Genomic DNA, 21171 nt, shown 5'->3' with positions numbered 1-21171 from the left:
CCATGTAGCTGGGATGACAGGTGTGTACTCCTGTGTCCAGATTGAGATTAGGCCTAGATAACTTTTTGCTGGACCTGGCCTCAAGCTGAGATCCTCTTGATCTTTGCCCCCCAAAAGCTGGGATTATAGGTATGAGTCAGTGTACCCAGCCCCCAAAGTTATTGCCTTCTAAGATACGCTCAGATGTGTTTGTTTATTTTGGTATTGCTTGTCTTCCATTACTAAAATATAATAAGCTCCATGGGAGTAGTGGTCTTTGCTGGTTTTTTTCATTAATATATCCCAGATTCCTATATCTTCCTGTGGTCTGTGTGGTGGATTAGTGTATGTTTGATGAACATAGGGGTGAGCACATGGTCACACCTATCATCCTTTAGGTGCCTTTTTCTACTTGAGTCTCCCATCCTGGCATATCCCTTCTTTTCTGCCACTGTGTAACTCCTCCTCCAAATACTTACTCTAATCTTTAAAAGCCTTATTTAAAAATGGTTAATTCTATTTGTCCTGATTCTGAAGTTCATATGTCTAATTGTCATCATAGGCCAAATATGTCTAATTGTCTGATTCAGCAGTCAGACGTCTGCTGAATCAGAGACTGTGAAAGAAAGTGAAGTCAACTAAAAGTTTTAGGATTTTCTTTTGGCGGTTTTTTTGTATAAAAGAATCTAACAGAAGCTGTCAGAAGGACGTTCTCAAATTTTCACTTGTCTGTGAATCACCCTGGGGAGTTTATTAAACTTGTTAGCTGGTTAAAATGCAAACTCCTCTTAGCAACCCCTCTGTGGTGAAGCCTAACAACTGGGCTTTCTGATGCAGGAAACCCATGAACATGTATTGAGAGACATTTATGTAGACCCTGAGAAGGAGAAATAAGAATATAGGAGAAACTAGGAAGGAGGTATTGTTTGTGTAGGCCAAAGATGACTCCTGACCTCCCATGCTTGGAAGGGGCCTTGAATATTCAGCTTTTTTTTTTTTTGAGTGAAACAGCTTTGGAATTTCCAGTGAGCAGAAAGCCCACTCTATTTTAGAGCAGTTCATATACTAATGTATAGTTGTGATTATTATCAGTGCTTTTAATTCTATTCAGACAAGATATCTTTCTATGAGTTTGATCAGTTAGTCCTAGTTGAGTTCTCTAAAACCACATGGAACATGCAAGTATAGTGATATAGAAGAGTTATAACCCCTTAACCTGCCCAGAGGTATTTTAAAATAAAGTCTAGTCCTGATTTATGAAATTTCATCCACCCGAGGAGAAGAGCCTTGCTCTTTCAGACTTTTTGTGATTCCTAATCCAGACTCAGCTCTCTTCTCTTCCTCCTGGCCTGTGCCAGCTTTATTCTTTATTTCTATCTCTGCACCATCTGCTTTTCTCAGTACTTTAAGTTTTTCCAGTGTTGACAAAGTAGTGGCAGACTCAGTTCTGGGTTTGTCAAGAGGAGAAGAACTCATTTTACTCTAGTACATCCAGTTGTACTAGAGTGCCCTCTTTTTTTCCTACAGACAGGTTAGCTTTCCCTTAGCAGCTGGAGTTTTGATGAATATAAAATGAAGATATTCTGTGAAGCATCCAGTGAGATAGAGAGGTTTTATTTTTTTTTGTATCTCAAATTTCCCACATGGTATCCTAGTTTTTTTCTATCCTAAAGTGTAAGTGCCTTTAGTGAAGGTTTATTTTTAGTTATTGTTTCAGCTTGCTCCTGTACAGTGGAAAGGTAATGCATTCTTTTCATCATCATCATGATCATGGTGACACTCCTGAGTCAGGGGAGGTTAACAAGAGAAAGGCATAGTACATCTCATGATCAAAGCTTTATGTGACATGGGTCTTTCAGAGTGCAGACCCAAAGAACCAGGGAGAGCTGTTTTTATTTATGCTTAAGCTTGCTGAGGAGTGAACAGTCATTCAGAAATGTGTTTAATGGTAATAGACTCAGGGGAGAATCCCAGCCAGGTCTGTCCATTCAGATTCTTCTTGGCCTCTCTGTGTATGAGGCAAGACCCTCCTTGAAATGAGAGTTGAGGAAGAAGGAAGAAGAAAATGACCTTTAGGTTTTTATTTTTTTATTGTTTTATTATTCATATGTGCATACAATGCTTGGGTCATTTCTCCCCCCTGCCCCCACCCCCTCCCTTACCACTCACTCTGCCCCCTCCCTGTCCCCTCCACCCCATCGATAACCCAGCAGAAACTATTTTGCCCTTATCTCTAATTTTGTTGAAGAGAGAGTATAAGCAATAATAGGAAGGAACAAGGGTTTTTGCTGGTTGAGATAAGGATAGCTATACAGGGCATTGACTCACATTGATTTCCTGTGCGTGGGTGTTACCTTCTAGGTTAATTCTTTTTGATCTAACCTTTTCTCTAGTTCCTGGTCCCCTTTTCCTATTGGCCTCAGTTGCTTTAAGGTATCTGCTTTAGTTTCTCTGCGTTAAGGGCAACAAATGCTAGCTAGTTTTTTAGGTGTCTTACCTATCCTCACCCCTCCCTTGTGTGCTCTCGCTTTTATCATGTGCTCATAGTCCAATCCCCTTGTTGTGTTTGCCCTTGATCTAATGTCCACATATGAGGGAGAACATACGATTTTTGGTCTTTTGGGCCAGGCTAACCTCACTCAGAATGATGTTCTCCAATTCTATCCATTTACCAGCGAATGATAACATTTCGTTCTTCTTCATGGCTGCATAAAATTCCATTGTGTATAGAGACCACATTTTCTTAATCCATTCATCAGTAGTAGGGCATCTTGGCTGTTTCCATAACTTGGCTATTGTGAATAGTGCCACAATAAACATGGGTGTGCAGGTGCCTCTGGAGTAACCTGTGTCACAGTCTTTTGGGTATATCCCCAAGAGTGGTATTGCTGGATCAAATGGTAGATCAATGTCTAGCTTTTTAAGTAGCCTCCAAATTTCTTTCCAGAGTGGTTGTACTACTTTACATTCCCACCAACAGTGTAAGAGGGTTCCTTTTTCCCGCATCCTCGCCAACACCTGTTGTTGGTGGTGTTGCTGATGATGGCTATTCTAACAGGGGTGAGGTGGAATCTTAGCGTGGTTTTAATTTGCATTTCCTTTATTGCTAGAGATGGTGAGCATTTTTTCATGTGTTTTTTGGCCATTTGAATTTCTTCTTTTGAGAAAGTTCTGTTTAGTTCACTTGCCCATTTCTTTATTGGTTCATTAGTTTTGGTAGAATTTAGTTTTTAAGTTCCCTATATATTCTGGTTATCAATCCTTTGTCTGATGTATAGTTGGCAAATATTTTCTCCCACTCTGTGGGTGTTCTCTTCAGTTTAGAGACCATTTCTTTTGATGAACAGAAGCTTTTTAGTTTTATGAGGTCCCATTTGTCTATGCTATCTCTTAGTTGCTGTGCTGCTGGGGTTTTGTTGAGAAAGTTCTTACCTATACCTACTAACTCCAGAGTATTTCCTACTCTTTCCTGTACCAACTTTAGAGTTTGTGGTCTGATATTAAGATCCTTGATCCATTTTGAGTTAATGTTCGTATAGGGTGATATACATGGATCTAGTTTCAGTTTTTTCAGACTGCTAACCAGTTTTCCCAGCAGTTTTTGTTAAAGAGGCTGCTATTTCTCCATCATATATTTTTAGCTCCTTTGTCAAAGACAAGTTGGTTCTGGGTCCTCTGTTCTGTTCCACTGGTCTTCATGTCTGTTTTTGTGCCAGTACCATGCTGTTTTTATTGTTACTGCTTTGTAATATAGTTTGAAGTCAGGTATTGTGATACCTCCTGCATTGTTCTTTTGACTGAGTATTGCCTTGGCTATTCGTGGCTTCCTGTGTTTCCATATAAATTTCACGGTAGATTTTTGAATCTCTTTAATGAATGTCATTGGAATTTTGATGGGAATTGCATTAAACATGTAGATTACTTTTGGGAGTATCGACATTTTCACTATGTTGATTCTAACAATCCATGAGCATGGGAGATCTCTCCACTTTCTATAGAAAAAAAAAGAACTTCCAAGTTCAAATGCAATGAAGTTTCATTCAATAATTTTGGTGTCTGTCTCAGCCTCTAGTTCTGGAGATGGTGCCTCAGATGTTGTACTGTAGTTGTCTCATCAAAGGGAACGCATAAAGTAGAACAAAACTGCACCAAAAAAAAAAAAAAAAAAAAAACCAAAACCCACAAAGTGTCCCAAGTTCAAATGCAATACAGTTTCAGTAAGTTTTTCAGCATGCAGGTGTAGTTCGGTTGTTTTCTCATCAAAGGTAGGGAGAGAGAAAAAAAGGAGTCTGGAGACAGTTCTGAGAATGGTATCTGCAGCTGTGGCTTCCCTGATGGCTGCTGTCAGCCTGCTGTTGCTGAAGGCGTTATTTATGCAGATCTCAGCAGTGAGCTTAGCACTCACCTGGCCCCCCAGGCTTTGTTTACTCAGAGCCCTGTGTGCCAGCCACTGCTACAAGCTTTCCCCTTTCCAAGCACACTGGGGAAGGTGACACTGCACCTGCTTTCTCAGGCCTGCGTGTTTGTTTACAGCTCACGTGGGAAGTGGGTCTTCCCCCCGTCCTGTAGAGTTTTCCTCCCACCTCCGCTTTCACAAGCTTTCCCGCTCCTGGTTGCTGAGCGCGCACCCGGCTCCCGCCAGAGCCTCTCCTGGCCGCCGGGCTTCATTTACAGTCTCGGGAAAGATTCCCTTACCCCAATCTTTGGCGCTCAGGGCGCCTCACCCTCTTTCCCATGTGTCCTTATTCCTCTTATTGCTTATTACTCAATTTCTCTTTTTTCCCCTGGTGGGGGTCTGTCCAGGGGGCTATGCTGCTCTGGCTCAGGGTTGTCTGTGGGAGAACCGCGGTACCACGAAGCTCACCTGGTCCGCATCTTCCCAAGCCATCTGGGCGTGGGCGACTGGCGGCGTGGGGGCCCTCCTGATTTCTCTGTTTAACATGAAGTGGAGATGCTCTGCACTGGCTGCAGGTGTGGAGGGGTCAAAAGTTTTCGCTCTTCTTGGTGGCTTTGCCTGCAAGGTGTATCTCCAGCGTCTCCAAGATTTCACTATAGGAGGCACGCTTTCTGCTTCCTCTAACCGCCATCTTGGAATTCTCCACCTTTCTAGTATGTATGGCTTGATTTCGGGATGAAGGAGGAGAGAAGTTCAGGAAAACCTTGTTTCTGGGGCTCTTCCAGTCTTCTTTGTTCAAAATACTGAGTGTGTCAAGGGACCATCCTTTCAGGTATTATGTTCTGAGCCCCAACAGTTCTCAAAAGCTAATCTGACTAGATTGAGAGTTCTTCATTAGTAGTTACTTTTCTCTTCACAGATAAGCACATTCTATGTGGACTTCCACTGCTGCTGTTGAGAAGACAGCTCTCACATTTACTGATACTCCTTTATGTATGATTTGTATCCCTTTGCTCACTAGTTTTAAGATCTCTTGGTTTTAGAATTTGTTTTCACTGTGGTGTGTTTTTGTGGTAAAATTTTTTAAATCTGGCTTGGGTTTTAGAATTTTCAGTCTGAGAATTAGTGTCCTCACATCCTGTTAGAACATTGACTCTTCCTCATTCTCGCTCATCTCTTCCTCTGGGGCTCTTAGTTGGCTGTTAGACCCTCTCACTCTGTCACCTTACCTCATAATTTCTCATGTTTTCTGTGTTTAAGTTTCTCTGTGCTACATTTTGTGCAGTTTGTTTTGTTTTTTAAATATCCCAAGGAAATTTAAGACATTTGTAAATACACATATGCCAAGAAAGCTAATAACAGCTTTACTTAGAAAAGCAGGGTTAGAAATAACCCAAAAGCTCAACAGCAGAGAAACGGGTAAATTCTGATCCATCCATAGGAGTATATTATGCAGTCATTTAAAAACTTTTGAAAGAATATTTAATAAAATGGGAAGGTTAGACAAATTATAAGTGATAAAAACAAGTTATAAAGCAATGCTGAATATACAGGATGATCTTAATTCTATTTTAATTTTTTTTGGTGGTACTAGGTTTTGAATTCAGGGCCTCACACTTGCTAGGCCAGTACTTAATGCTTCATTTGTTATTTAAGACAGTAAAACACTGGTAGTAAGGTTCAGCTGAGTAAGTTCTATGGTAGTTTCTTCTGTGTTTCTCCCCATGTGTGCTGCCAGGCTGACTGTCTTGTCTTTTCTTTGAGACCTAGACTGACCTCAAACTTGAGATCCTCCTACCTCAGCCTTCCATGTGCTGGGATTGCAGGTATGCACTCCCATGATCTCCTGGCAAGATCATGCTTTTCTAATTAGAGAACAGTTAGGACTGATTAGCTTCAGTTTTTCTACATATTAAAATGAGATATCAAGAATTTGTGGTTCTTTTGGTAGAAAAGATGGTAGTGGAGATAAAAAACAAGAGAATGCCATTAATCCCACCCTCTAGAAATAATCACTATTAATATTTTAATCATATATACAAAATTGGGCCTGGATGCAGAGGTGTGTACGTGTAATCTCAGCTACTCTGAGGCAGAGGTCAGGAAGACCATGATTTAAGGCTAGCTAAGGTAGAAATGTGAGATCCTATTCAAAAAATAACTAAAGCAAAATGGGCTGGGAGTATGGCCCAAATGGTAGAGTGTTTGCCTAGCAAGTGTAAGGCCCTGAATTGAAAACCTAGTACAACCAAAAATAAATTAAAATAGAATTGAGATTATCCTATATATTCAGCATTGCTTTATAACTTGTTTTTATCACTTATTATTTGTCCAACCTTCCCATTTTATTAAATATTCTTTCAAAAGTTTTAAATGACTGCGTAATATACTCCTATGGATGGATCAGAATTTACCCGTTTCTCTGCTGTTGAGCTTTCGGGTTATTTCTAACCCTGCTTTTCTAAGTAAAGCTGTTACTAGCTTTCTTGGCATATGTGTATTTACAAATATCTTAAATTTCCTTGGGATATTTAAAAAAACAAACAACTTCATGGACATGAGGTATAAGTGTTTATACAGCTCTTGATATATAAAGCCAGATTGTACATCAGGATTGTTATCTGTGCTAGGTTATATGCCTGTCAGTGGTGAGAATATCCATTTTACCACATTGCTTCCAAAATGTGGTAATCCTATGGTAATAATACTCAAAATTATTTGATTACTAATGAGATAGAATTTTTATATGTTTTTTTTCCTTTTGTGTTTAATAAGCTGCCTGAGGAGTTTTAAAGTGCATTTTCTCCAAGCACTTACCTATTTCTTCTTGATTACCTGTTCCATCTTCATTATGAAATACCTCATATCATCAAAGTTCTAAATTTTCATGTAGCCAGTTATCTTTTCATTATGTTTTCTCTCCCCTGTCTCTTTGAAATGTTTAGAATGACCTTTTTCCCCAAGTTCATCCCAAGGATTTGATTTCTCCTTCAAATTTAAATAATTATCCCAGAATTATTGACAATCCTTTGTATACTCACTGACGTGAAATGCTATCTTGGTCAATGCTTTAATTTTCATGTGCACAACCATTGTGTATATAATGTAATTCCATGTTTTGGTATTATTAGGTTTTGAGATTGTGTGTCATTGTTTTTGCACTTCTTGATCAATAGTGAGGTTGGAGAGCTTTCCATATGTTTACTCGCCATTCCTGTTTTCTCTTCTTTGTATTGTTTACCCAGAGCTTTTGCCCATTATTCTGTTAGAGTTTCAGCTTACATGGATTTGTAATAGTTCCTTGTCTACTATGAGTAGAATTTTATGTTATAGGCATTATATTTAATTTTTCCCAGTCTGTGGTTTGACTTTTCACTTTCTGTTGCTAAATTTCAAGATTTGCCAGTCTTTCATAGTCAATGTGTTTTCTAATCTGACTTAATTTATGGATATGTTTCAAGCATCTGCTGAGTTTGCGGCATTGTTTTAGGCACTTGGGATACATCATAAACACAATAGAAGACTTCTAGAGCTAAGATGTAAGGAAATAAACCCTGATTTATAAAAATATTCAGTTTTCCCCTAAAGGTATTTAAGTTTTACTTTCTTACTTTTAGGTCATTAATCTACCTTGAATTTATCTTTGTACATGATATGAAGTAGGAAATCTAGTTTCATTTTTCTAAGTGAGTATGCAGGTTTCCCAGTAGCATTTATTGACAGGTAACATTTCTCCACTATTCTGTAGTACAGCTTCTGATGGGTTTCAGGTTTCTGTGTTTGTGTGGATTTGTTTCTGTGTTGTATTTGTTTTGTCTATTAGTATAATTCTTTATTCAGTATTGGTACCTCACTTTTTTTTTTTTTCCGGTACTGGTGTTTGAACTCAGGCCCTATACCTTGAACCACTCAACCACCCTTTTTTGTGATGGGTTTTTTGCAAGAGAGGGTCTTGCAATCTATTTGCCTGGGCTGGCTTTGATTGAACTATGATCCTTCTGATCTCTGCTTTCTGAGTAGCTAAATTACAGGTGTGAGCCACTGGCTCCTAGCTATACCACACTCTTAATTACTATAGTTTCGTAGTCAGTATTGCTATCACAGGTCTCCCTATCTTATTTTCTTTAGAATTGTTTGACCTGTCCTTAGTCCTTATTTTTCCCCATATGAATTTAGAATCAGCTGTACTGTAGTAATAGCTTGAGTTACACCTGGTTTACTTTTCAGTAAGCTGTTAGCTATGTTAGCATAAAATCCTGCTATATTAGAGGTGGTTTCTACCTTTAATAGTTTTGATCTTTGAACTTTCTTTTGTAGCTTCTGCCTTCCTGCCTCCCTTCTTTTCTTCCTCCTTTGTACCCTGTGATAGACTTATAGTTATCTACTTTACTTTTTTTTTTCGCATCACTAGGGTTTGAACTCAGGGCCTCACCTTTGCTAGAAAGGCAGCACGCGTGAGCCACTCCACCAGCTCTACTTTACTTTTCTTTCAGATATTGCTTATTTTCACTGGCAAAGAGAGTTAGTGAAGTTTATTTTCCATTTCTCTATTGCTCTTTTCAAGGACTGTAGTGAGGTTGTACCAGCAGGTCTCCACTGCACTTTTCAGGTATAACATGCATTTTATTACGTCTTCCATAAGAGTGCAGAGTTGGCTGTAAACCTCAGCAGGTTGTCTTGCCTGGCCCTGAACTCCTGGGCTCAGGTGATCTCCCTGCCACAAGCACATGGGACTATAAACACGTGGCCCCAACCTTTGCTATGCAGTCTGGTGGTTTTGTTTTGTTTTTGTTTTTTTTTTAAATATATAATATATATATATATTGCTGTAAAGAAGTACTTATAAGATTTTTCCTAACATGTGGTATCCTGAAAGAGAGTGGTTTGTGGTGTAGTGTTTAAGGTAGCAGGCAGATTGTGGGGTTGAGAAATGACTAAGTCTGAGGAAATGGAGCAGCCCTTTGACATAAGCCACACATGACATGAGAGGACTGGGAAGGAAGAAAGGCAGATTTTGGGATTTTGTTCTCTGTTAGTATGATATCTTATGAAAGAAGTTAAAGTTGGATCCCTATGTTGCATAATTTGTCCTTTTCTTACTCTTTTTAGCCTCCACCAGGCAGTATGAAAATGCCTAATGTACCCAATACACAACCAGCAATAATGAAACCAACAGAGGAGCATCCAGCTTATACACAGATTGCAAAGGTTAGTTCATGTTGACTGCATAATTGTACATAGGAAAATATGTCAACATTTGCTTTCAGAGGAAATAATTCTTTATACTGTTGCATACCTTTTTTGTTTTAAAATTACCTTAAGTCTGGATTAGCTGTCTTGTCACCCTATAAATATTTATACATCTTTTCAGCTTCTGACATTTAGGTTTATTCCATTATTGAATAAGTGATTGAATTCATATTTCATCTTTCATCTTTTAGTGACCAATCTGAATAGTAAAATTTTTCTTGCCTCTATTCTTAATTTTTAATGCACAGTGCCAATACGGTAACAAAGATAGAATGATAGATGTTATTGGGAGAGAATTATAATTGTCAGTCAGTGGACAGTAGAGGGAGGTAGAAGATGGAGAAAGTTCAGGAAAAGCAGAGGTGAACCAGATGCCTGGCATCACGTATGGTCAGGTGGAGTTACAGGCCAGAGTTCCTTGAGTACATATCCATCTTTCTCCTCAGGATTTTATGACACTTAAGAGATTATAAAATGTTCTTGCATTACCTGGAACTTTATACATCATTTGGCCCAGTTTATCAGAGCTAAGTCACTTGCCCTTTTTCCTGTTTGTCATTTTCCTCAACTGGATCCCTGCTTCTGTTCTTACTCTCATGTAGGCATAGAGGTTGCCTACATTTCATTTCCCCAGATTATTTTAGGACTCTTAATCATGCTTAATGAGACCTTTCTTCCCTGTCCTGTGCACTCAACATTTCCTTTGAGGGTTTTCATAACCAAAAGACCAAATGAGCCAGATCAGATCACCCCTAATATTTTCTGCAACTACAGGCTTCAGCAGATTCTTCCTGTATTTGGAAGCCCATTTGAATTAGGATTCTGTCGTACAGGGAGCAGTAGAAGGTAACACATCAGCATTGAAGTATTTACCCTTCTGATAACCCATTCACATGTGGACAATTTTATCTAGGAGCATGCCTTGGCTCAAGCTGAGCTTCTCAAGCGCCAAGAAGAGCTGGAAAGAAAAGCTGCAGAATTAGATCGTCGAGAACGAGAAATGCAAAACCTCAGTCAACATGGTAATATCCAAGGAAGATTGAAATACAAATGTCTATCCCCGTCCCGGTCACTTGGTTGGTGGACAAAGCCCTGTCCTGTTTTCCTGTTCTAGCAAGGAGATCAGACTGCTTACCTGATATTCTGTAACTCTCTCATCTTGGCTCATTTGCACAGTCTTGATAGATCAGAGCAGGGTTGGCTTCATCACAGAGAAAGTGAGTACAAAGCTGATTCCTTGGTTCATCCTGAGTCTAGGAGCCTTTGATTCACTTTGGGTCTATTCAGTCTTTGTCATTACTTCCTCCCACCCCCATTTTTAGCAGTACTGGGCTTTGAACTCGGGGTGTCACACTTGCTGTGTAGGTGCTGCATTGCTTGGAAGGGTGCTTCCAGTCCTTTTGTAATTTTAGGTATTTTTTTGGTCATTTGCTTTTGCCTGGGGCTGGCCTTAGATCACAATACTTCTACCTATGCCTCCTATGTAGTTGGGATTACAGATATGAATCACCAAGCCTGGCTTGTTGGTGGAGATAGGGTCTTGCTAACTCTTTGCCTGAGCTGGCCTCAAACTATAATCCTCTGGATCTCTACCTCCTGAGTAGCAGGGATTACTAGATGTGTGATCCACTACACCCAGCATGACTTTGTGCCCTGTGTTTGACTCTTACCTATTTTATTCAGGCTGGTTTTAAATGATTTGTCCTGGTCCCCACAAGTATATCATATTTGCCAAAGAATGTTAGAACAATATGTTTGTGGCAATTCTTGGAATCCCAGGATATTTATATGATGCCAAAGAAATAAATCAGGGCTGAATTATTTGCTATACAATCTATTCAGGCTGTGACTGCCAAAGATTGCTTCAAGGGAGTATCTTAAGTAAAGCTAACAGTCTCTGGATAAGAATGCACCCAAGAGCCAGGTAAGGCATTGTTAGGATGCCTGGATAGTGATGGAAGAGGAGGCTTGCATCTTCAGAGGCAGCTTCTACAGAGGGAGACACTAAAGATTTAATTGGAATCAGTATTTCTGAAATACCTGTGATTACACTCTGTACTGTTTTCTTAGCATTGACTAATACACATTATTTCTCTGGGATGTTTTAGTGTAGGCAGTAAGGAAGAGTGGGGATTAGCAGAGATACAACTGTAGTATATTAGTACATTTGGTCCCTTTCATGTATTGTCATGCTTAATCCTCAGCACCACCATATGGAGGATGGTTCAGCTGTCCTCATTTTATAGATGAAGAAGCTAAGGCTCTGGGAGGTCAAGTTGCCCAAGACCGCCTACTCTGTGAGTGGCTGGGCACTGCTGGTTCCAGAGCCTCTGCTCCTGCTGCTGTTTCAATAGTGTGAGATTGATAGAAGAAGTGTGTGAACTATATGAGTTTGTTGTTGTTGTTGTTTTTCAGTGCTAGGGATCAAACCCAAGGCCTTGTGCCTGCTAGGCAAGTGCTCTACCACTGAGTTGAACCCCCACCCCAAAATTTGAATAGTGTAGTTAATATAACGGGAGAATCAGAATGAGTTCTGTTTTTTTCCACATGAAATTTTCCCTGGTCTATAAAAAGTATGTAAAATTGAATTTTTAAAAGTCATGGAGTATTTAAAATTAGAAAGTGACCTTTAGTTAATTGCTTTATTTTTACTTTTATGTTCCGACTCTATGCTTTCTTTTTTGTTTACTTATTTATTTTTGCAGTCCTGGGGTTTGAACCCAGAGCCTCATGCTTCCAAAACGTTTGGTCTATCACTTGAGCCATGTCCCAGCCCTGCTTTATTTTTTATTTCTCTTCCATTTCCCAAGTCTTCTGCTCAATCTTGTTTCTTTATATAGACACAGTTTCTCTGTTCATGGTTCAAATTTGTTTTCCAAGGAAAAACATGATTGTTTCATGTTTTCTTACAGTTTTATGATTTTCTTAGATGTATCTTTTGGATGCTGTTTTTTTTTTCTAGATTTTGAGATTTCCAAATTTATTCTTTGGTATTAGTTTAATTTTGTGTTCTTCATGTAGTGAACCGTAGAAAACTTGAGATTCAGAAGTTAGTCCTTCTCCACACAGGTTCAGAATTATAGCAGAATTTCACATAAAGTCTTAAGAAACTGAGGAGAAAATTGAAGTTTAAGACCTGGCCTTTCTGTACAGCCAGGCTTTTGGAATTTTGACAGAAATCCATCTATAGGGCAGAGTCTCTGTGCTTTCTTTTTTTGTGTGTTGTTTTTCCTGTACATAAATGGTACCTGAACATGATATGACACTGGAAAATTATTTCACCAGCTATCATTTTTTAAAGTGGTATTCTGAGAAAAAAACTTAAAATATGAGGTTTTACTTTCAGAATTTTAGGAATGTAGGGATATAGCATTAACATTTTAAAATAACATCTTTTAAAATAATAGAGCTCTTTATTATGAAACAAAAATAAGAGCAGAATGTATTTGTTATACTAACTCTTTTTTTTTTAAATTTACAGGCAGAAAAAATAATTGGCCACCTCTTCCTAGCAACTTTCCTGTGGGACCTTGTTTCTATCAGGATTTTTCTGTGGACATTCCTGTAGAATTCCAAAAGACAGTAAAGCTTATGTACTACTTGTGGATGTGTGAGTATAGAACAAGTTATATATTTGTTTGGAGTTTATGTTTTCATTATTAAAATCCACCTTTTTTGGGACTGATATACTAAGGAGAGTATGGTAAAATGATCTCCCTTTTCTGTAGATAGATCTCAGTAATGATAATTTCCAGAGTGAAACGTCATTTTTAGATATGCTAAAACTGTACTATATGTGACAATCTAAGTCCTTGGCTCAGGAACATCTACATATTGAGGACTGACTTTTTGTTTGTTTGTTTTGAGGGAAGAGCAAGTTTTTCTGTCAGTGGGTAAGATTTTTTAATGATCCTTTTTCCTCAAAGAATGTTATTGAGGCATGATTTGCTTTGAAAAAAGTATGCATACTTTTTTTATGCAAAGGAAGAACATTTAAATTGTGGGCATTATGGCTACTTTAAAAAACACAATATATTGTAGTATAAACTATAATTTTAAATATGGATTTGAGCTGTGTTTACTTTTCATTTTCAAGTGGTTGTGAAACTTTTATTCTGGAAAGTACTTAATATAGCACAGTTTATTTTATTGAACATTCATTTTAGGCTATGATGCTCACGTTGCTTCAAGTATAATTGAAACTCATGGAATACTAAAATAAAATGTCAAGCTGTTAACAGTTTTGCTGTATGTACACAGACTTCCCACTTACCTCTCTGTTTGATTTTTATTCCAACCATAGTCTCAGCCTCATTTGATGTCACTATGTCAGTAGGGATGGTAGCAGTTGTGGCTTCGCACCTGCAGAACACCTGGGGTAATGAGTAATTTGTAGGGTACATTCTTTCTTAAGAAAATTTGTGTTTTTACTTTATGATCAGTGAGACTTTTTAATGTCTTATAAATAGATGAGATGATTCTCTGCAGAGCACTCTGCATGTGGGTGCAGCTGTCTTGGAATCATGTAAACAACAGCTTCAGGATTTCTTCAGTGTTGTGTCAACACTTGGAGTCCACAGCCTAGATCCCCATTGCTCCCTCAAATTAGACTGAAATTAGTGAGACAGATCATGCATTTCATGTCACCTTGCCTTTCTGTATGCATTGTGTTCCTTGCATAAGTTGATAGATTATTCACTAAGTAGCCCTAGACACGTTAGTCCTTATCAAGGTACAAGTAAATGACTAGTGATCATGGTTGTGGACTACTTTGAAAACATCTAGGAAAAAATTTTTTAACAGTTAGATTGCAGTTTTATAGCATTTTAGTTTTCATGAAAATTTATTTCCTATAATAAATTCTACCGATGAATAAAAATGTAAAGAATCCTTATAAAAGTTATTAATTATAATGTGCAAATGTAGTTCTTTAGGATGATAGTGGAGTTAGATTTTATTCAGATTTTGGTTTTTTATCTATTAGGGAAAGTAATTATGAACAGCATATGAAGAGTTTGTCCAAGGTCTGTCTGTGTCAACCAGAGGAAAGGCTTGCCTCTGCAGCTAAAATGCATCATGTTGTCTGTGTATGTGTGGGGTGGGGTGTTAATAACTTTAATCCTTTACCAAAACACAGTTTTTTCTGGGACTCTTAAAAATGGGCAACTCCGTGAAGATGAAATAATAATCCTTTTTATTTTTAAATTTTTATTTCATTTTTTCCATTTTTATTAGGATATAGTCATTGTATGGGGGATTCATTGTGACTATTTTGAAAGTTGTAATCCTTGTAGATTGACTATATTGTCACTGGAAATTGCTATTGTGTTTGTAGTTTTAGGCCAGTTTTATTCTACAGCCCCATTCTCTAAAGATACTGTTCCGAATAGGTTATTTTTTCCTCCCAAATCCTGGTTCTTTTCTTAGCAGGCCCTATTGTTATTGGGCCTTGGATCAAGGGACACAAGGCAGGTTTCCTTCTCAGGGAAGAAGGCCTTAGGTTGTGCTTTTTTGGTTTAGTTGTAGGAAGAAAGGGCCAATAGAACTTTCGCCAACAGTTCACGTATGAGGACTGACTTTATTGTGTATACTTTGTTCCAAATCAAATGGGCTGAAACAGCAGTGTTTTGAAAATATTAAATAGAAACATGGGGGAGAACACATTTGTTCCTAACAAGTATTTTTGCATTTATAATATTTGTTGAATAAATAAATTCGAATGTAAGCATTTCTATTTTGTTTTCTGATTCTACAGTCCATGCTGTAACGCTGTTTCTAAATATCTTTGGATGCTTGGCTTGGTTTTGTGTTGACTCTGCAAGAGCAGTGGATTTTGGACTGAGTATCCTGTGGTTCTTGCTGTTTACTCCCTGTTCGTTTGTCTGTTGGTACAGGCCACTTTACGGAGCTTTCAGGTAAAACGAGTACTTCATAATATACTATTTAAAACCTGTGAAATAAATACTTGTAGTATATGTGAAAGGGAAAATCGACACATTTTCATTAAGTTTTTATTATTACATATACATCTTCTGAGAATTCTTAATAGCTTGCCTGTATATTCATTAGATTATAAAATTCATAAAATCCCATTCTTCCACTTGAAAAAGACATCAAACATGAAAATTAACAAAGGAAAAACAAAGTTTTAGGCCTTAATATTTGTAACAGAATATTCTGTTCCACACAATATTCTTGGCTTAAGACTTCACTTCTTTAACTCTCTCTATGCCTCCAGAATCATAAAATTAAAATTGGTGATTTTACAGTTTTAATTTTAAAATAAACCTAGGTAAGATAAATATACATGTGACATATTCACCCAGAAACTTGGTAATTGTTTTCTGTTTGAATTCATTTTTAGTTTTTCCAAAGACAGTCGCACTTTAAAACTATTTAGACTGAAGTATATTATTTTGCATAGCATATATTAATTACTGGTTAAGATTGACATTTGCTAAATGCATTTCTGTGGGATATTAATAGGTATGGGGGGAGGGTTCAGAAGAGCTGGTTTAACACAGTTAAGCAAGTTTCTTCAGTTCTTCATTTACTAATTTCTTAGACTCTTAAGTGTCACGTGTGCTTTTGACCTGATCTGTATAGCACCTTATTGGACTATTGCTTTAAAAAATAAACATGGGGCTTGGGCCAGATGGCAGGTGTCTGTAGTCCCAGCCACTTGGGAGGCAGAGGGGGGAAGAATTGCTTGAGCCTAGAACTTGTAGGTCACCCTGCCCAATATAGTGAGATGGTGTCTCAAGAAAAGAAAAAAGTACGAAACACTGGGAAGTACTGGTTGATATGATAGTCCTGTATGGGCCAATATATTCCATATATTTTAGCTCATTTTCCTTTGGGTAAGCCCATCTATAAACAATGAACTTTTGCAGCTCTCATGAGTGAAGGGGCAGCATTGTTAGGATACAGCAATGTGGTATGTAAATGATATTTAAAAGAAATTAGAGTGCTATATTCAATTGAACAATTTTTCCTTTTCAATCTTTAGTCTCTTTAACCAGAATGTGTATGGGAGGGGAGAGAAAGAGCTCATGCTCTCTCTAGGTTTGTACATCCAAACCTAGATGTACAAATGGATGGAGGTGGGAGGATATATGAGAAAAGAGAGAACATTAGGGAATTTGGAGGGAAAAAATGGTCCAGACAACAGAAAAGTAAATTACTGACCAGAAATGAAATGAAAGGAAGAAGTGATAAAAAGAGAGAAAAAGGAGAAGGAATTTTTTGATATGTTTTTTGGCTATATTGAAACATGGGAGATTAACTGTCAAGGAATGGGAGAAGTACCCCTGTAGATGTGGGCTGGAGAAGAATGATAAGGACTTACATACTCTGTGAATGATTTAGGAAGGCAGTTATTGCTGCCCTTTTCTTTTCATCTAAGGCTGACTTGCAAGGTTTTATTTTTTATTTTTAATATCTTCCCTCTGCCTGCTTACTTCCGTCATGTTACCAATATGTTATCTGTTGTGATGCCGAATATTTTTGTGAGACTCTTTTTAAAAAATTATTTTGCCTGGGCATGGTGGTGTACGCCTATAATCCCAACTATGTGGGAGGTGGTGTTGGGAGGGTTGTGGTTTGAGGCTGGTCTTGGGCAAAAGCCAGAGAACCTATGTGAAGAATAAAGGTAAAAGGGTTGGCATCATAGCTCAACTGGCACAAGACCCTGAGTTCAAACTCAGTACTGAAAAAGAAAAAAAGAAATTGGACTAGAGACTTTGGATTTTAAAACTTCTATAACTTATGTAGCCAAAGAGAACTGCTAAAACACAGCTGTCTGCCTTTTATTACTGAAGTCACTTGTCTTTTTTCCCTGGTCTTTTTTTTTTTTTTTGCCAGTTGTTTTTTACATTTCTGGCATTACCCATCCCTAGGCTACATTCTTAGTTGCAGCCCAGCCTTTCAGAATATATCACAAATGTATTCTTTGTGTTTCACTTTGCAGAGCAGAACTGCATGTAATAAGTTTTAATAGGGGAAGTTGAATTAAAGTACTCCTAGTACTAGTGCACCTCACTAGTGCATAGCTTCGCCCTTTCCTTTTAGTGATATACTCACAGGACTTTGTTCTCCGTAAGGTAATCCCAACTGTGTAAATCTGAATGAGAATTATCTAGAAAAGTTTCAAGAGTGTGTGCTTTTAAAAGCTAAGTCTGTATGTCAGAATTAAATATGGTGGTGTCACTTTGTGATTTACTTATTTTTATAGGTTTGTAACTTTGTTAATTTTGTTTCCACAAATCATTAAATGTGATGTAAATGCTTCCATATAATAGGTACTTATTAGTGAGAAAGCACTGCTATTGAAAAAGTATGACTATTGGAAACAGACTGAGAAAGCTATATGGTTCTGGTCAAGTGCAGTGAAACCTCTCCAAACCTTGATTTGTTGCTGGTAATCTAGGGATAATATTTGCAGAGTCACTAAGAGGATTAGAGATAATGTACGGAAAAGGTTTGTCATTCTAGATGATAGCTGACGAATGATAGATGGAATTTTCACTTTTGTCTGGTAAGTTTTATCATTTACTTTTTTATTAAATTCATATGTGCATACAATGTTTGGATCATTTCTCCCCCTTCCCCCCACGCCCTCCCTTCCCACCCACCCCCCCCAACCCCTCGATACCCAGCAGAAAGTATTTTGCCCTTGTCTCTAATTTTGTTGAAGAGAGAGTATAAGCAATAATAGGAAGGAACAAGGGTTTTTGCTGGTTGAGATAAGGATAGCTATACAGGGAGTTGACTCACATTAATTTCCTGTGCATGTGTGTTACCTTCTAGGTTAATTCTTTTTGATCTAACCTTTTCTCTAGTTCCTGGTCCCCTTTTCCTATTGGCCTCAGTTGCTTTTAAGGTATCTGCTTTAGTTTCTCTGCGTTAAGGGCAACAAATGCTAGCTAATTTTTTGGTGTCTTACCTATCCTCACACCTCCCTTGTGTGATCTCACTTTTATCATGTGCTCAAAGTCCAATCCCCTTGTTGTGTTTGCCCTTGATCTAATGTCCACATATGAGGGAGAACATACGATTTTTGGTCTTTTGGCCCCTGCTAACCTCACTTAGAATGATGTTCTCCAATTCCATCCATTTACCAGCAAATGATAACATTTCATTCTTCTTCATGGCTGCATAAAATTCCATTATGTATAGATACGACATTTTCTTGATCTATCCATCAGTAGTAGGGCATCTTGGCTGTGTGAATAGTGAGCAATAAACATGGGTGTGCAGGTGCCTCTGGAGTAACCTGTGTCACAGTCTTGGGTATATCCCCAAGAGTGGTATTGCTGGGTCATATGGTAGATCAATGTTTAGATTTGTAAGTAGCCTCCAAATTTTTTTCCAGAGTGGTCGTACTAGTTTACATTCCCACCAGCAGTGTAAGAGGGTTCCTTTTTCCCCGCATCCTTGCCAACACCTGATGTTGGTGGTGTTGCCGATGATGGCTATTCTAACAGGGGTGAGGTGGAATCTTAGTGTGGTTTTAATTTGCATTTCCTTTATTGCTAGAGATGGTGAGCATTTTTTCATGTGTTTTTTGGCCATTTGAACTTCTTCTTTTGAGAAAGTTCTGTTTAGTTCACTTGCCCATTTCTTTATTGGTTCATTAGTTTTGGGAGAATTTAGTTTTTTAAGTTCCCTATATATTCTGGTTATCAGTCCTTTGTCTGATGTGTAGCTTGCCAATATTTTCTCCCACTCTGTGGGTGTTCTCTTCAGTTTAGAGACCATTTCTTTTGATGAACAGAAGCTTTTTAGTTTTTTGAAGTCCCGTTTATCTATGCTATCTCTTAGTTGCTGTGCTGCTGGGATTCCATTGAGAAAGTTCTTATCTATACCTACTAACTCCAGAGTATTTCCTGTTCTTTCCTGTACCAACTTTAGAGTTTGTGGTCTGATATTAAGATCCTTGATCCATTTTGAGTTAATATTGGTATAGGGTGATGTACATGGATCTAGTTTCAGTTTTTTGCAGACTGCTAACCAGTTTTCCCAGCAGTTTTTATTAAAGAGGCTGCTTTTTCTCCATCGTATATTTTTAGTGCCTCTGTCAAAGACAAGTTGATTATAGTTGTGTGGCCTCATATCTGGGTCCTCTGTTCTGTTCCACTGGTCTTCATGTCTGTTTTTGTGCCAGTACCATGCTGTTTTTATTGTTATTGCTTTGTAATATAGTTTGAAGTCGGGTATCGTGATACCTCCTGCATTGTTCTTTTCACTGAGTATTGCCTTGGCTATTCGTGGCCTCTGTTTCCATATAAATTTCACGGTAGATTTTTGAATCTCTTTAATGAACGTCATTGGAATTTTGATGGGAATTGCATTAAACATGTAGATTACTTTTGGAAGTATCGACATTTTTACTAGGTTGATTCTACCAATCCATGAGCATGGGAGATTTCTCCACTTTCCATAGTCTTCCTCAATCTCTTTCTTCAGAAGTGTATAGTTTTCCTTGTAGAGGTCTTTCACATCTTTTGTTAGGTTTACACCTAGGTATTTGATTTTTTTTGAGGCTATTGTAAATGGAATTGTTTTCATATATTCTTTTTCCGTTTGCTCATTGTTAGTGTATAGAAATGCTAATGATTTTTCTATGTTGATTTTATATCCTGCTACCTTGCTATAGCTGTTGATGGTGTCTAAGAGCTTTTGAGTAGAGTTTTTTGGGTCTCTAAGGTATAGGATCATGTCATCTGCAAATACGGATTTTTTGACAGTTTCTTTACCTATTTCTATTCCTTTTATTCCTTTTTCTTGCCTAATTGCTCTGGCTAGGAATTCCAGTACTATGTTGAATAGGAGTGGAGATAGTGGGCATCCTTGTCTGGTTCCTGATTTTAGAGGGAATGGTTTCAGTTTTTCTCCATTAAGTATAATGCTGGCTGTAGGTTTGTCATATATAGCTTTTATAATGTTGAGGGACTTTCCTTCTATTCCTAGTTTTCTTAGAGCTTTTATCATGAAATGGTGTTGGATCTTATCAAAGGCTTTTTCTGCATCTATTGAGATGATCAAGTGGTTTTTGTCTTTGCTTCTGTTAATGTGGTTTATTACGTTTATTGGTTTTCGTATGTTGAACCACCCCTGCATTCCTGGGATGAAGCCTACTTGGTCATGGTGAATGATCTTTTTGATGTGTTGTTGAATTCGGTTTGCCATTATTTTGTTGAGGATTTTTGCATCAATGTTCATTAAGGAGATTGGCCTATAGTTCTCCTTTTTGGAGGTGTCTTTGCCTGGTTTTGGGATAAGTGTAATACTGGCTTCATAAAATGTGTTAGGCAGTTTTCCTTCCCTTTCTATTTCATGGAACAGTTTAAGGAGGGTTGGTATCAGTTCTTCTTTAAAGGTCTGATAGAATTCAGCAGAGAATCCATCAGGTCCTGGACTTTTCTTTTTGGGGAGACTCTTGATTGCTGCTTCAATTTCATTTTGTGTTATAGATCTATTCAGGTGATTAATATCCTGTTGGTTCAGTTTTGGATGATCATATGTATCTAGAAATCTGTCCATTT

At 37.9% G+C, this 21171-nt stretch overlaps 1 protein-coding gene across 5 annotated transcripts in view; it reads left to right on the top strand.

The window, feature by feature from the left end:
* Positions 1-21171, top strand: part of Scamp1 (secretory carrier membrane protein 1) — a 102308-nt gene that overhangs the window by 51843 nt on the left and 29294 nt on the right. For all 5 annotated transcript variants that reach the window (XM_020184107.2, XM_020184106.2, XM_074077235.1 and 2 more), the window contains 4 exons: positions 9485-9583; positions 10539-10647; positions 13107-13235; positions 15381-15540. In XM_020184107.2, the coding sequence (XP_020039696.2) occupies positions 9485-9583; positions 10539-10647; positions 13107-13235; positions 15381-15540 (497 nt within the window). The remainder of the gene's footprint in view (positions 1-9484; positions 9584-10538; positions 10648-13106; positions 13236-15380; positions 15541-21171) is intronic.

The sequence above is a fragment of the Castor canadensis genome, chromosome 6 (genome assembly GCF_047511655.1).
Source record: "Castor canadensis chromosome 6, mCasCan1.hap1v2, whole genome shotgun sequence".
In the NCBI taxonomy this organism is placed as follows: Eukaryota; Metazoa; Chordata; class Mammalia; order Rodentia; family Castoridae; genus Castor; species Castor canadensis.
This window is presented reverse-complemented; position numbering and strand designations above follow the sequence as displayed.